Raw genomic sequence first — 12,432 nt, 5'->3', positions numbered from 1 at the left:
GAAAATTTTAAAACCAGAGTTTTTTTTCTGGCAGGTAGCAAAGTATGGCTGTGGTTCCCACAGAGGTTTCTGCTCCAGTAAGTTTTGACTCTATATCTGCCCATCTCTCCAATTTTTGGGTCAGCGGTTTGCCCTGTGACCTCAATTCTCTGATAGATTTAAGAAGATTCGATAATTAGTTTGTTCGGCTTTTTACTTGTTAGGACAGAGTGAAGACTTCTAATCTCTTTACATGCCAGACCAGAGACTGGAAGTTGATGGATATTGCTTTAAGCCACTATATTTGTGGTAATTAGTTCCTGCCCACATCTGGAAAATTCGTGAGGGCAGAGACCATCTTGTTTCATGTTGTAGTCTTACCTTCTAAAACAATGTGTCATGCATGGTGGTGTTCAATGGGAATTTATTAAAAGTATGGTTACATTTTCCATTTGGAACATGATTTGGAAGTTGTAGTGGATGCTGTATTGTGCCACTTGTATTTGCCTCCTAACCCCTACGCCTGACTTCAGGACTGAAGTATTTATTCTCCCAACTGCTGGTTAACGGCTGACTTCAGTTAACAGTTGCAAATGACCTCCCCTTTCCAGGGATTGATTGATTGTTCTTTCTTGAAGAGAGCTACCCTATCCAAGGCCACGCCTCATTTCCAGGGGCATCCTGCATCACAGTGACTGGTCTATGCAGGGGTGTAAGATGTAGCCTCTTGCCCCAACTGGGACAATTCTGCAGGGTCATTACAGCTCATGAGCTCTCAGTGGGATTGGTCAAGGCCTTTGTTGTGCCTGCATCACACCCAAACTCCTGCTTAATCATGCTTTCTTTGTCCCCTCAGAGATGTTATTCCCTAAAGCACTCCCCATTAAATTTCTTACACCCAAATCTCCATCTCAGAGTCTGGTCCTAAGGAACTCAACCTGCCACAGAGGTAAGATGGCAGGGAAGAAGAAGGGTAGGTGTGGTCAGGAATTATCGTTCATTTTAGACTCCATTTTCCAAATTTATACTTGGCTTTTCATCTCCCCTCTAGGATAAAGGCGAGACTTTGGGAAGGATTACGGAACAGGAAAATGTTCATTGGTACTCTCCTCTGTCTTTGTGCTTCCTCTTCCATATACTGGCATTACCAGTTTCCCCACCTTCTAGAGTCCAACCCACAAGGCCCAATTTGTTAATCTAATTAACACTAAGCCATTCATTCACAAATACCTGAATATATATGATGTCCCAGGCTCTATACTCTTCCATGGGGATACTGCATTGGCTACACTAATCCATGGCCCTAAGGAATGAATATATGGTCTCCTTTGATGAGGGTAAGAATGTTACAAGTCTCATCTGTCATGTCGTGAAATGGGCTATTAAAGTTAAGACACAGGTGCTACTAGAACACATAGGAGTGTCACATAATCCAGCCTTGGGTGGGGATAGGAGTGAGAGGTGTTTTCCTGGAGTATCTAAACAAAATCTTTAAGTAGGGGTTAGATAAAGTCATAGGTCTCATAAGACCAGCCTTGGAAACACTATCATCTTTTGCTTCTCATCTGAAAAAATGTAGTGCTTAATCAATCACTTTTTACCATCTCCTTAATCCATTTTGAGGGATACTTGGTTAATACAGGGAGTTAAAGGACATTTTTCTATAGGACATTTTCATCACAGGGTACTTAGAAGCAGCATTGAGTGGACACTTTGATATGTATCAAAATACTGTCCATACTATCACCCAGAAAGCCTTTCTTGGAGGCACCCCCATCCTCTCACACATGCTCTGTTCTTTCAAATAACCGTGGGAGAGCCTCCAATCACATAAAAATCTTTTTAGCACATAGTCACAGACCTAACCTGCACCATTTATTGGGAGATTGGTTCTACAAATTGACCTCCTAGGTTCTTAGTATAAAGATCTTTTGTTTCCTAAAGCTTCCTTTATTTCTAGGAGTCTACACTAGTTGAAAGCATAAAACATATGATTCTACAGGCCACCACTGGAAATATCCATCTGTGGACCTACTATGTTCCTGGCCTCCATTTATAAACAATGAGTTGGCATCCTTTCTGTCTTCAAGATGGTTCCTCTTTGTGGGGAATGCTTAATCTTTTTATTTTGTCCTCAAATCCACCATCCTTTTCTCCTTATCTAAAGGTCCTTGGAGATTACAAGACAAAACTATTCATGACAGCTGGTGCTGTCATGAGTGATGTGGCCATTTTGAGAGAAGAAAATGCTTAAGAATCACACACTTGCAATTCAATTTATTTGCTGTTTTACAACTTATATTTCCAAAGGCTTTACAATGTCACATTTTCTTGTTTTTTGATACAATGCTTTAATAGTTCAGTCAAGAGAGATATCATATGATGCAATATTTAGCTCTTCCTTGAAGCTGGAACTCAGCAATTTATTTCCTATGAAATAACAATAGAATACATTTCCTTAAATTGGTGTGTAACAGACTCAAGATGTTATACAGAGAATCATTACCAATATCTTTAGTTTCCATTTTTAGGATAAAGCCAAAGGTCTTGACACTTTGCCTGAGCTTAGTTATCAGTCTTCCCTTTATGACCACTGCAGGGCAGAAATGGCCTTTAAGGGGCCATCAAGCCACTACTTCAGGACCAGGGGTTGAGGTGAGGCAGGGTTACCCAATGCCAAGACTCTGTGTAGGGAAGCCTGTCAAGCTACTGCCCCTTAATGGAGATGCTAAGCTTCCAGTACCCAGCTCTAAGTTGGGACACTAAGAGTGAATCTGCCAGGATCACTTACAAAATCCCATTTTAATCCACTACATACTACCATTAACAGATCGGGAGTTAAGTGTGAAAGCCAGCTTAAAAATAACATTCCACAGAATTGAAAGGCTTTGGCTCTAATCTTGTCAGGTAGGGCCTTCTTTACAAGGTATGCCTGTTACCTGGGTAGAACTCTGCCGTTTGTCATTGCCCATAAGCAATGAAGGGCTTTGAAGGGCAGACCAGGCACCAAGTAGGAAACCCCAAACAAATAAAGTCCAAAAAGCAAATCATAAGACGAACTGGACACAGGACAGATACCAACCTCTAGAGCTGCTGGGTATTTCCTAAACTTTATAGCATCTGCCTCGAATCTCTGTTACTTTGTAGGGGAACTTGGTTTTTGATCTCTCACAGTTACCTGCGGGAAGAAGTGATTCATACATTAAATAATCCAAATTGCTTAAAAACCAAAAGGAAAAAATAAATCAAAAACACATCTTTCAAGAAATTGACCTGTTTTTCACGATACTATTCTATATCATTCTGTAGTTCTTGGCAGCAAAAAATATCACTGGCAAAAATAATAACACAATTTATAGAAGAGAGACTTCAGCCTGGAAATTAAAATCTTGACTGTGTAACCTGGAGTAAACTGAAGTTCCCATTATCTTCTTCACAGGACAACTCAGACTTTTTTTTTTTCCGGCTGCACCATGCGGCTTGCAGGATCTTAGTTCCCCCATCAGGGATCGAACCCCGGCCCTCGGCAGTGAAAGCAAGGAGTCCTAACCACTGGACCACCAGGGAATTCCCCAGACTTTCTTTCAGACATGGCCAAAGAAGAAAGTGCTAAAAACTACTAAACTACAGTATTAAGAAGGGGGAGAGGGAGTAAATTTATAACCAATGTTATTACCCAAAATAGAAAAAGATTCATACATGCTCTGATGGGAAATGACATGGGAATTCAGAAGCAGATAAGACTTTGAGAAGGCTAAAGGTAAAGTTGCCGGTGTTTTAGTTTATTCATTTTACAATGTTAGACATCGTGATCTAGGGCTCACACACATCTGGAATGGTCCCATTCATTATGGAGCTTACACAGTGCTTCTTTCTTATGCATGAGGGGTCTCTAAGCACAGTGGTCCAGACAGTCTCTCTTGCCGTCTTTTATAAGCAGAGACTAAACATACCAAAGCCAAAAAACTCTGCTCATATTGTAAAGTCACCCTATTTTAAAAAACCCCTTTCAAATTACTGAGCATGAATCGAAGTCATGACAACAGCCAAGAGTTAAGATGTGACAATACCCTAACTTTTCAATGGAAGTGGTAGGCATAAATATGTCAAGTCTAAAGGTTTTGGGACTAAGACTGGAACTTATTTAAACTTCCCTGGGGCCCTTATACATCCCATTCTTCACTTACCTGCTTTGCTTCATTCTTTGCACCCCAGAGGTAATCATCTCCCAAAGCTCTCCTTTGGGCCCTCCCTCCCTCCCCACTCCTGTCAGCTGTGCCCCCACCAGTCATAGGATGGTCCAAACTCAAGCTTCAACCAGGTGTGGGGAGGCTGCTAGTCTAGTCCCTCAATCTCACCATTTTATGCCCCTCCCACCATAACCCACACAGCAAAGCAAAACAACTTCTCTTCCCAAGTTAACTCTTTTCCATGGATGTTACCATTTTTTTCGATGTACTCAAGTTCAAACTCCAGCCCTTTCTTAAAGATTCAATTGCGTTAGTCCTCTCACATGTCTTTTTTTTTTTTTTGTATACATAGTTGTTAAGCAGTTTAAATTTTATTGACCTCCTGGTTTTTTTAAAAAAAGTTAAATTTAAGGTCACACCTGTAGTTTGATGCACTATATACAGATCGTGCAGAGTATGACTATGAAGAGATACAAATGAGCCCATGCGGAAAAAGATTTACTAGAGTACAGAATCATTTTCATAAATACACGTCTCTATCTCATACTCCCATGTGAGTCAGGACCCTCACCACTTTGTTGAATTATTGGGTTGGCCAAAAAGTTCGTTCGGGTTTTCTGTAAGCTGTTACAGTACTTTTTGGCCAACCCAATACAACACTTTTTGTTGAATAAAACTGGTTTGGGGGTACTTCCCCGGCGGTCCAGTGGTTAAAATTCCACCTTCCAATGCAGGGGGCCTGGGTTCAATCCCTGGTCGGGGAACTAAGATCCCATATGCCACGGAGCCAAAAAATAAAATTAAAACAAACAAACTGGTTTTCAGCCATATAGGCACTCTCCGTCCACTCTAATTTCTCCTATAAAAATATTGCTGGTTGAAATTCCTACAGCACATTTGTCTCATTTCTCTACTCAATCTGGATTAGCCCCTTATTGCCTACAGGATAAAAATCTGTAAGTGAAGAAAAACATGACTACTTTACCTCCCTCTGGCAGGATGGTCTCGAGAGGAATCCTGCGCTGGCTGCCCATTTGAGCTCACGCTACTGTCTTCATTCCCACTCCAAACTTGCTCCTCTTTTGTCTCCAAACCACAGAGCCTAAAACTGTGTCAAAATTCTCTGCCTCCACATGGACTGCCCATTCTCAGCAATCCAGCTAGACTGATGTCCTCCTGACTATCTCAGCCCAACTCTCCTTACTGCTATCACCCAGCTTTCTATCATCTTCTACTAGAGAAACTTTGTTTCAAATTACACTGCAGTTTCCTAGAATGCAGGAATTCTAACTTGGGATTCTCTTTGCAAATCCTATGACTATGGGCACCTACAGCTTAAGTGACAACATACCTTCAAATCAGAGAAATGCTATTGATTCACAGCTGCCTTTGTATCCAGGACCTGGTATGGAACCGCCACAGACAACCAGATAGGATGAACCCACTAGTCACTTACATTCCAATGGTTTGTGACAGGCTCTCCTGTACTCCAGTCCCTCTGGCTTGGGCATAGTGTGTTTTCTTCGGAGGGTGACACCAGTGCTTTCACAGCCATCCTGTCGTTTCAACTGGTAAACCACAGGGACGACGTGCTCATATTCACCACCAGCTTGTAATAGCCTGTACTTATTTCTGGTGGGCCAGACCATAAGTTGGGGAGGGACAGAGCACTCAGGTGGCATCCTCATTATCCTTCCAGCCTTCCGATAAGACCTTCCTTTGGAAGATGTCAGAGGGCCCCGTGGACTCACTTCTTCAAGGAGGCATTCTACCTCATCCATTACATCTTCAACTTCCAACTCAGAGTCTTCTGAATCCTCAGGAAGCACAATGGTCAAGGCAGTGCTTTTCTTCAACAAATAGGCTGTCTTAACATTTGAGAAGCTGCTCAGATCTTTCAGCTTCCTGCCTTTCACCGTCTTTTTAATCTCTGCACACCTTTTCAAGTTCTCTTTATACACCTCCCCAATCTCATCATTCACCATCACTTCATCTTTGTCTGTACTTAATTTCCTATTTGTGACTGGCTTTTTCCATGACCCCTTGGTTTTGCAGTCTGGTGAGGTCCCTTCATCTCTGGAGGGCATTTGCTGGGGGGATTTCTCTACCTGTGCTTCATACCAACTCATGTCGCACTGTATACCCTCATCTACTTTGGTAAACTGGGCCAACCAGGTAGGGGAGGGAACGCACCCCTCGCAGCCATTGTTCTCTACCTCATCAGCTTCATCCTGGTTCCTGCTCCCCACTGACATCTGCTCTGCTCCCTTTCTACCACTTCCTGGTGAAGACTCAGGGGAATTCTCAGACTGTACCTCACACCACCAACTCATATCGCATTGGGTGGCCTGCCCTACTTTGTTGAACTGGGCCAACCAGGTAGGGGATGGAACACCCCCCTCAGGGTGGCTACTGCTCTCTACCTCTTCCTCTCCACCCACATTCTCAGGGGAGCCATGGCTCCCACTACTGTTCTCTGGCATACTTTCCCCTACAGTAAGGAGTTTCTGAGATTCTGAATGTAGGCTCGGGTCTTTAACTGCTTCCGTGCTGGCACAGAGTGGCCTTTCCTGATGAAGCTTGTTGACATCTCCAGTAGACTGGTACAATTTTGAGTTCAGGCTATTCTGGATCTCATCTCTGTCAGTTGGAGGTGGTGAGTTTTGGGAAACAGCTGCATAGTCCTTCTTTTCTTCACCCAAGTTCATCTCCATGATAGATCCTGACTTAAACATCTCATGTCTTACAACATCAAGACACTGCTCTGACTGGACAGCTCTGTGTTCATCTTTATATGCAGTGCAGTCTCCACCCTCATGAGGGTTACAGAGCACACCTCTACTTTCACAGGAACTCTGTGAAATCCCACTGTGCTGCAGTATGTTCTCTGGCATGGCTTTACCATAAGCCACATCATACAAACCCATAGTTTCTTTCAACGATTTCCAGAATTTTATTATAGAGGATCCTTTGCCCTGTACTAGCCTCCTTTGCTCTTTCTCGGATACACAGATTCCTTGAGGTGCATCTCTATACAGAGTGTTATTAGAAGGGCTCTTGCTATGTAGCTCCCTCTTCTGGGCAACAGAAGTCAAAGCCCCATCTGTTTCTTGATGAATGTTGTCAGTTTCAATGTCAATATTAGTAGCAGGGATACTGGTCACCCTTCCTATGTCATGGCTGTCGCCTTCTGCGTGCATGTCTTGTTTTTCTCTCATGTTTTCAGCCTGTTGAGGTTCAGTCTGTGTGTGTTTCGTTTTCATTTTTTTCCCCCAGCCACCATATTCTCTGAACTGTGCTGTGTTATAAAACATAGGGACTATGGGTCTTCGGTTAAGAGTAGTGGGCAACGGGGATTGAGGGATGAGGAAGCTGGGATACTCATTGAGCACCACAGGATATGGAAAATACAGACTTCCATTTCTCAAACCTAGAAAGAGAAAGGCATAGCCATTTTGTCTCCTGTGGCCAGTCACAACATTCCGCCAGAACACCTGTACAGCCACACCAATGGTTAAAATACTGAGTTTTCTCTATGTCAGTTGGTAAGGCCCCCAGTTCCTCCCTGGTCATCCACAGGAGTCAACCAGTGAAGGAGCAATGACTAGAACAGTGGGGCCTCCAGAACCCTTCTTCACACTAGAACAGCACTAGAGTAGGCATCTGTTCCAACTGGTTGGTTCCCAAGCCATCAGTTGGTCAGCATAGTAAGAATAGCACCCCTACTTTGTAGCCTTTTAAAAGAGACCAAGCACATACCAGGCATAACTCAGGCTTGTCATGGTTGCAAAAAGAATAACATCAGGCCTTACAGAGCAAGAGGGAACAAAAGTTCTTTGGATTTAAAATCCTTTCTAAGCCTATGTATTCAGCACTATTCATTCACACACACACACACATCTTCCCCTATTTCCACTCTTTAGGGATAACCACTGCAGTGGTGTCAATAATGCCAGACATAGTTCTCTCAAACAAATATATTTTGGGGTAAGGCATTTGACCTTGCAAGACAGATTTGTACAACTGACAAATGAAGCTAAGGTAAAACTTCTAACTATATAAAAGAAGGAACAGTCATATTCAAATCAGTGTTCATGAAGCAATTTAGCCAATATTGTGCAGTAGATCTTATGAACCCAGTTTCACTGTTGAGGAATGTATCAGTGTGCCTCTAGTACCTGGCTAATATACCTCTAGTATATTTGTATAAGCACATGCATATGGGTATTTTCCTTTATTGAAGGAAAAGGAAATCGCAGCTTGGGTTTCAACACTGTCTTAAGAGGTTAGAAGCCACAGAAGGAAGTTCATCTAACTACAGAGACAGATAACTTCAAAGCCAGTCCATGGATGGTCAGGTTTGGAACTCTTGTTGAAACTACTGGAAGAGTGGTCTCTTCTCTTGGATCACTAGCCATAGAATCATCACAGGCCTGGAAATGCTGTGACCATCTTTGCCACTTTGAAATAATGGCTGACAGTGAGGTCAACAAAGAGAAAGTCAGAATGTAGAAATAGAGGGAAACACACTAAAAAATGGATTACGTGTTTTGAGTCCCCATCTAGCCAACCAGAAGTGGCTTCACTCTTGGAATTCTATACATTCCTTTTTACACTAAAATCTGAATTATGTTGCAATTTAAAAAAAAATACAAATTTTATTCCTACTCCCAGCACCATCCACTTTAATTCCCCTAAACCACAACTCTAAAGGATAAATAATTTAAACCTTAAGCTGAATGGTGTGGAAAAACCACAGAGGTATAGCATCTCAACCTGTTAATTCAAAGAATGTTTAAGATACAATATGAATTGCTTTCTCTCAGAACTTTCTACCCTCTGTACTCACACAATTCCTTTCTCTGCACCATTTCAAAATAGCATTTCAATGTCTGTACTAATTAGGGAATCTCCAGAGAAACAGAGCCAAGAGTTTATATACGGTAAGATTTCTTGAAGGAGCTGGCTCATGCGGAGGTGCTAGTCCAACATCTGCCAGGTAGAGACACAGTGAAGAATTGTAGGTCACAGGCCATACGCTGGCACAGGTCCCTCTTGCTCAGACTGAGACTACTATTCAGCTGGCAACAGTGCTGAATTCAGAAGCTCTCCTTATCACACCTAGTTTTCTACTTGGAAAAGTTGCGTAATATTTACAGCACGCTTTATCCCCAGCAGGATACTCAGAAGAGCAAGGTGAACGCTATCTTTCCTACTTGGAGCGGTGAGATGGGACAATCACCCCATGGATCCTCCTGCCCGCCTACAGCCCTTCCCCCACGTACTCAATGAAACGCTAGATGTCTGCCTTCCAAACATTTTCAAGTCTTGCTTGTCATTCTTCCTCCAGAGGACTTTTCTGACTTCACCATAATAGGTTTTAGAACCTTTAGGCCTTGTCAAAAACAGTACAGGGACTAGGAGCTCTAAAGTACCTCTTCCAGCCAGACTGGTCTCACAACATGAGGAGACTTTGGTTGGATTACTCTGTGACCCTGGGCCAGTCACCGACTGGGAGCCTCAGTTCCCTCATTTGGGGAGCAAGGAGAGCAACAATACCCAGCTCATGGGCTGCTGAGGTCAATGAGAGAACCTATTTCTAGCATTTAGCAGAGTAACTGGCATATAGCTAGAATGCGAATGTTTCCTATTGACCTGAACAACAAACACTGCCCCAGGCGCTGCTGCAGTCTCTTTGGTGTGAGCACAGGGTGAGGAAAGGGAGGTAATGGACACAGGTGTTAGAAACCTTCAGGCTTTGGCTTACAGGGAGGGTCCCTAATCCCACTGAACCTCTTTGGGGATTCAGATTCCTTACCTGCCCCAGGAATGGAGAATGGATTACAGACAGGATTCTGGTACCAGGGACCCAGGTGAAGCTGCTGGGCCACGGGGTGCACATAAAAGAAAGGTCTGGAGTTACCGCCCTCAAAAGTTTCGTTGTTTCCTGAAGAGTTCATTGTCCAGGCTGAAAAGCAGGTGTTTGTAGTTAGGAAAGGACAGCCGCACTCTGCCCTGTAAAGTGCTGTGAAGGAAGAAAGTCGTCCTTGTCCCCCATCAGAACTGGGAGCCTGGGTGGGCAGGTCCCTTACCTTCTTTCTCTTCCCGCTCGCCTGGGATGGGAAGACGCGGGGGCTGCCCTGCGTGCGTTTCGACCAGTGCAGCAGCACCCAGAGGCCCGGGCCCGCGTCGTGCTGAGCAAGTCTGGCTCCCCAGGCAGGAGCACCGTGGGGAGATGAGGCCTTGGAGGCGCGGGGTACCTAGTGCCGGGCGCCAAACGCCAGGGGCCGCGCCCCGCGGCTGCACTGGCAGACGCGGCCTAGGCCTCGGCTGCACCGCCCTTGTCCGCAGCCTCTCCAGCCTGCCCCCCAGCCTCCACCCGGGCCGAACCCCTCCTCAGTCCGGGAGTCCAGGCCCCCGGCTCCGCGTCTCCTAACACCCCCCTCCCCGCAGGCCAGTCTGTTCCCGCGACCTCCACACCCTGCAGCCCCGCGCCCTGCAGGACCTGCGCTCGCATTCGGGACACCAACCTGCTGTAGCTCGACGTCTGCGACCGGCAGCCTCTACGGTGGCGCACACGACCCGCGCCGATCCGACCTCTGTAACCAAGGGAATCTACGCTGCCAGTGGCCGAGGCTCCAGCCTTTATCTGGGCGGCTGGACGGCAACGTGCTGCCTCTTCCGCAGGCACCGCCCCTGACGCATTCCCTCCCGCGCATGCGCCCTGTCAGAGCTCGTAGGCCAGGTGGGTCGGATTGAAGGCGCTGGTATAAGCCGGGGCTGAGACTTGGTGGAGGGGAGAGGTCCTGTGCACCCTGCTTCCGGGTGAACCCCAGTCCTCCCTTCTGCACACCCCTGTGTGTGTGTGGGCGCCCTGGCCTTGACTCTTCTAGAGGACAGAGCCCTTCCTGTTCCCTTCGCTCTCCACGACTGTCCCCTCCTCTGAGTGTGTTGAGTTAGGTCGGGTCAGGCCGCTCCTCTGAGCTCCTGGTCTCCTTCCTTGGGCCTAAAGCCGCTGACACTTAAGGAAGAGGAGCCTACCGAGGAGAAGCAGAGAGGAAGGAGGCCAACGTGGACGGAGGACAGACCTGAGAGGCGGAAGATTCACACAGGAGAGGTGAACAAGCGTGCTTAATGCTGCTGAGAGCAACATCTCCGGGGGAAGGGGCTTCGGCAATTTGGACGCTAGTGGTCGAGGGGAAGTGGTGGGACAGGAAGGCGCTGGAAGTCTGTGGGGTGATGGATGCGCAGTTAGAAGGGGGAAGCTGGCAAGTACAGAGTACTGTTTGTGTGTGAGTGAAAGGAAAGTCATAGGACAGTAGTGGCGGGGGAGTCGTGGGGTTGTAAGGAGGATTGTGGATTTCGTTTTGTTTTTGAAAGAAAGGGATTGAGGTATATTTATCCTGGGATGGACTGACAGGGAGACGTTACTGATAGTGGAGAGAGAAGGATGTTAGGACGATGTTCTGAGGATGGGAGAGTAGACAAGGCTGGTTACAGTGCTTGGCCTTGGACAGAAGAAAGTCCTTGCGGTCGGAGGGAAATGAAATCCTGAAGGCAGGAATTTAAGTGCATTAGCATCTGATGACCTTGTTATTACTATATTTTCAGTCAAGAGGGGTAGGAATAGTACTAACCATGTCTGCCGTATTTCCCTATGGAATGGGAAGAGCAGTAATTTACAGACATGCAAAAAGAGCTGCTGGTAGAGTTGGGGGCCGACCTGGGGTGAGATTCAGTAATTTGTATTGGCCTTCATCTGCAGCGTTATGTCACTTGCCTAGTCATTTTCAGTTGCTTGGGAGAGACACAGTGGTTGGATGAATCAAGGACTGTGGTTTTGTAGGGCTTGTGGGAAGAGAAGTCAGTGATTCAAGAAAGTTCAGTGTAATGGTGAGAAGTTAAATACATCATGGCACATGATGTATACCCTGCACTCGTGTGACCCTGAGTGTGAGTGCCTCCATAAATTGTGCTCCCTAGGTACCTCACCTCACCCTACTTAGTGGCCTAGCATGTAGTCAGGAAGAGAAAGTAATGTCAGAGAGGAACTGATCAAGTTAAGAAAAAGTAATGGAGGTCTTATACATGAGAATGAAAGAGCTAGAGGAGGGCGTTCGTGGTCCGAGAATGGAAATCTGAAGTTTCGGCTTTCAGAGTTGGAGCAGTTGTAAGTTGTAACAAGGTCCACGGGGTGGCCATTGGTTTGCTGAAGTCCTGTGGGCATGAAGGTCATTTGTGCTGAGAAAGGAAAAGATCTGGG

The 12,432-nt window shown here is 45.5% G+C and overlaps 1 protein-coding gene across 2 annotated transcripts; it reads right to left on the bottom strand.

Annotated features, from left to right (window-relative positions):
* Nucleotides 1-564: 564 nt before the first annotated feature.
* LOC309665426 (uncharacterized protein) lies at nucleotides 565-11,282 on the bottom strand. 2 transcript variants are annotated; one of them, XM_082471867.1, is made up of 3 exons: nucleotides 5,626-11,282; nucleotides 3,062-3,157; nucleotides 565-2,409 (listed from the first exon to the last, which is right to left on the bottom strand). In XM_082471867.1, exons 1-2 carry the CDS (start codon nucleotides 7,481-7,483, stop codon nucleotides 3,084-3,086), a joined length of 1,932 nt encoding a protein of 643 aa, XP_082327993.1. In that variant the 5' UTR covers nucleotides 7,484-11,282; the 3' UTR covers nucleotides 565-2,409; nucleotides 3,062-3,083. The 2 variants fall into 2 exon arrangements, with proteins under 2 accessions (XP_082327993.1, XP_082327992.1); XM_082471866.1 differs by having other exon boundaries at nucleotides 565-3,157; nucleotides 5,626-10,137; nucleotides 10,700-11,281.
* Between the last annotated feature and the right edge of the window lie 1,150 nt (nucleotides 11,283-12,432).

Source organism: Balaenoptera physalus (genome assembly GCF_965194825.1).
Source record: "Balaenoptera physalus genome assembly, chromosome: 8".
NCBI classification, from domain to species: Eukaryota; Metazoa; Chordata; class Mammalia; order Artiodactyla; family Balaenopteridae; genus Balaenoptera; species Balaenoptera physalus.
Note: the sequence above shows the minus strand (reverse complement) of the source record. Positions and strands in the feature narration are given on the sequence as shown.

What these genes read in the sequence shown, in the direction of transcription:
- LOC309665426 (XM_082471867.1), bottom strand. Translation starts at nt 7,483, where the DNA reads ATGTTTTATAACACAGCACAGTTCAGAGAATATGGTGGCTGGGGGAAA. An exon ending in CTGTCACAAACCATTGGAAT is followed by an intron (nt 3,158 to 5,625) that starts GTAAGTGACTAG and finishes TTCTTCCCGCAG; the next exon opens with GTAACTGTGAGAGATCAAAA.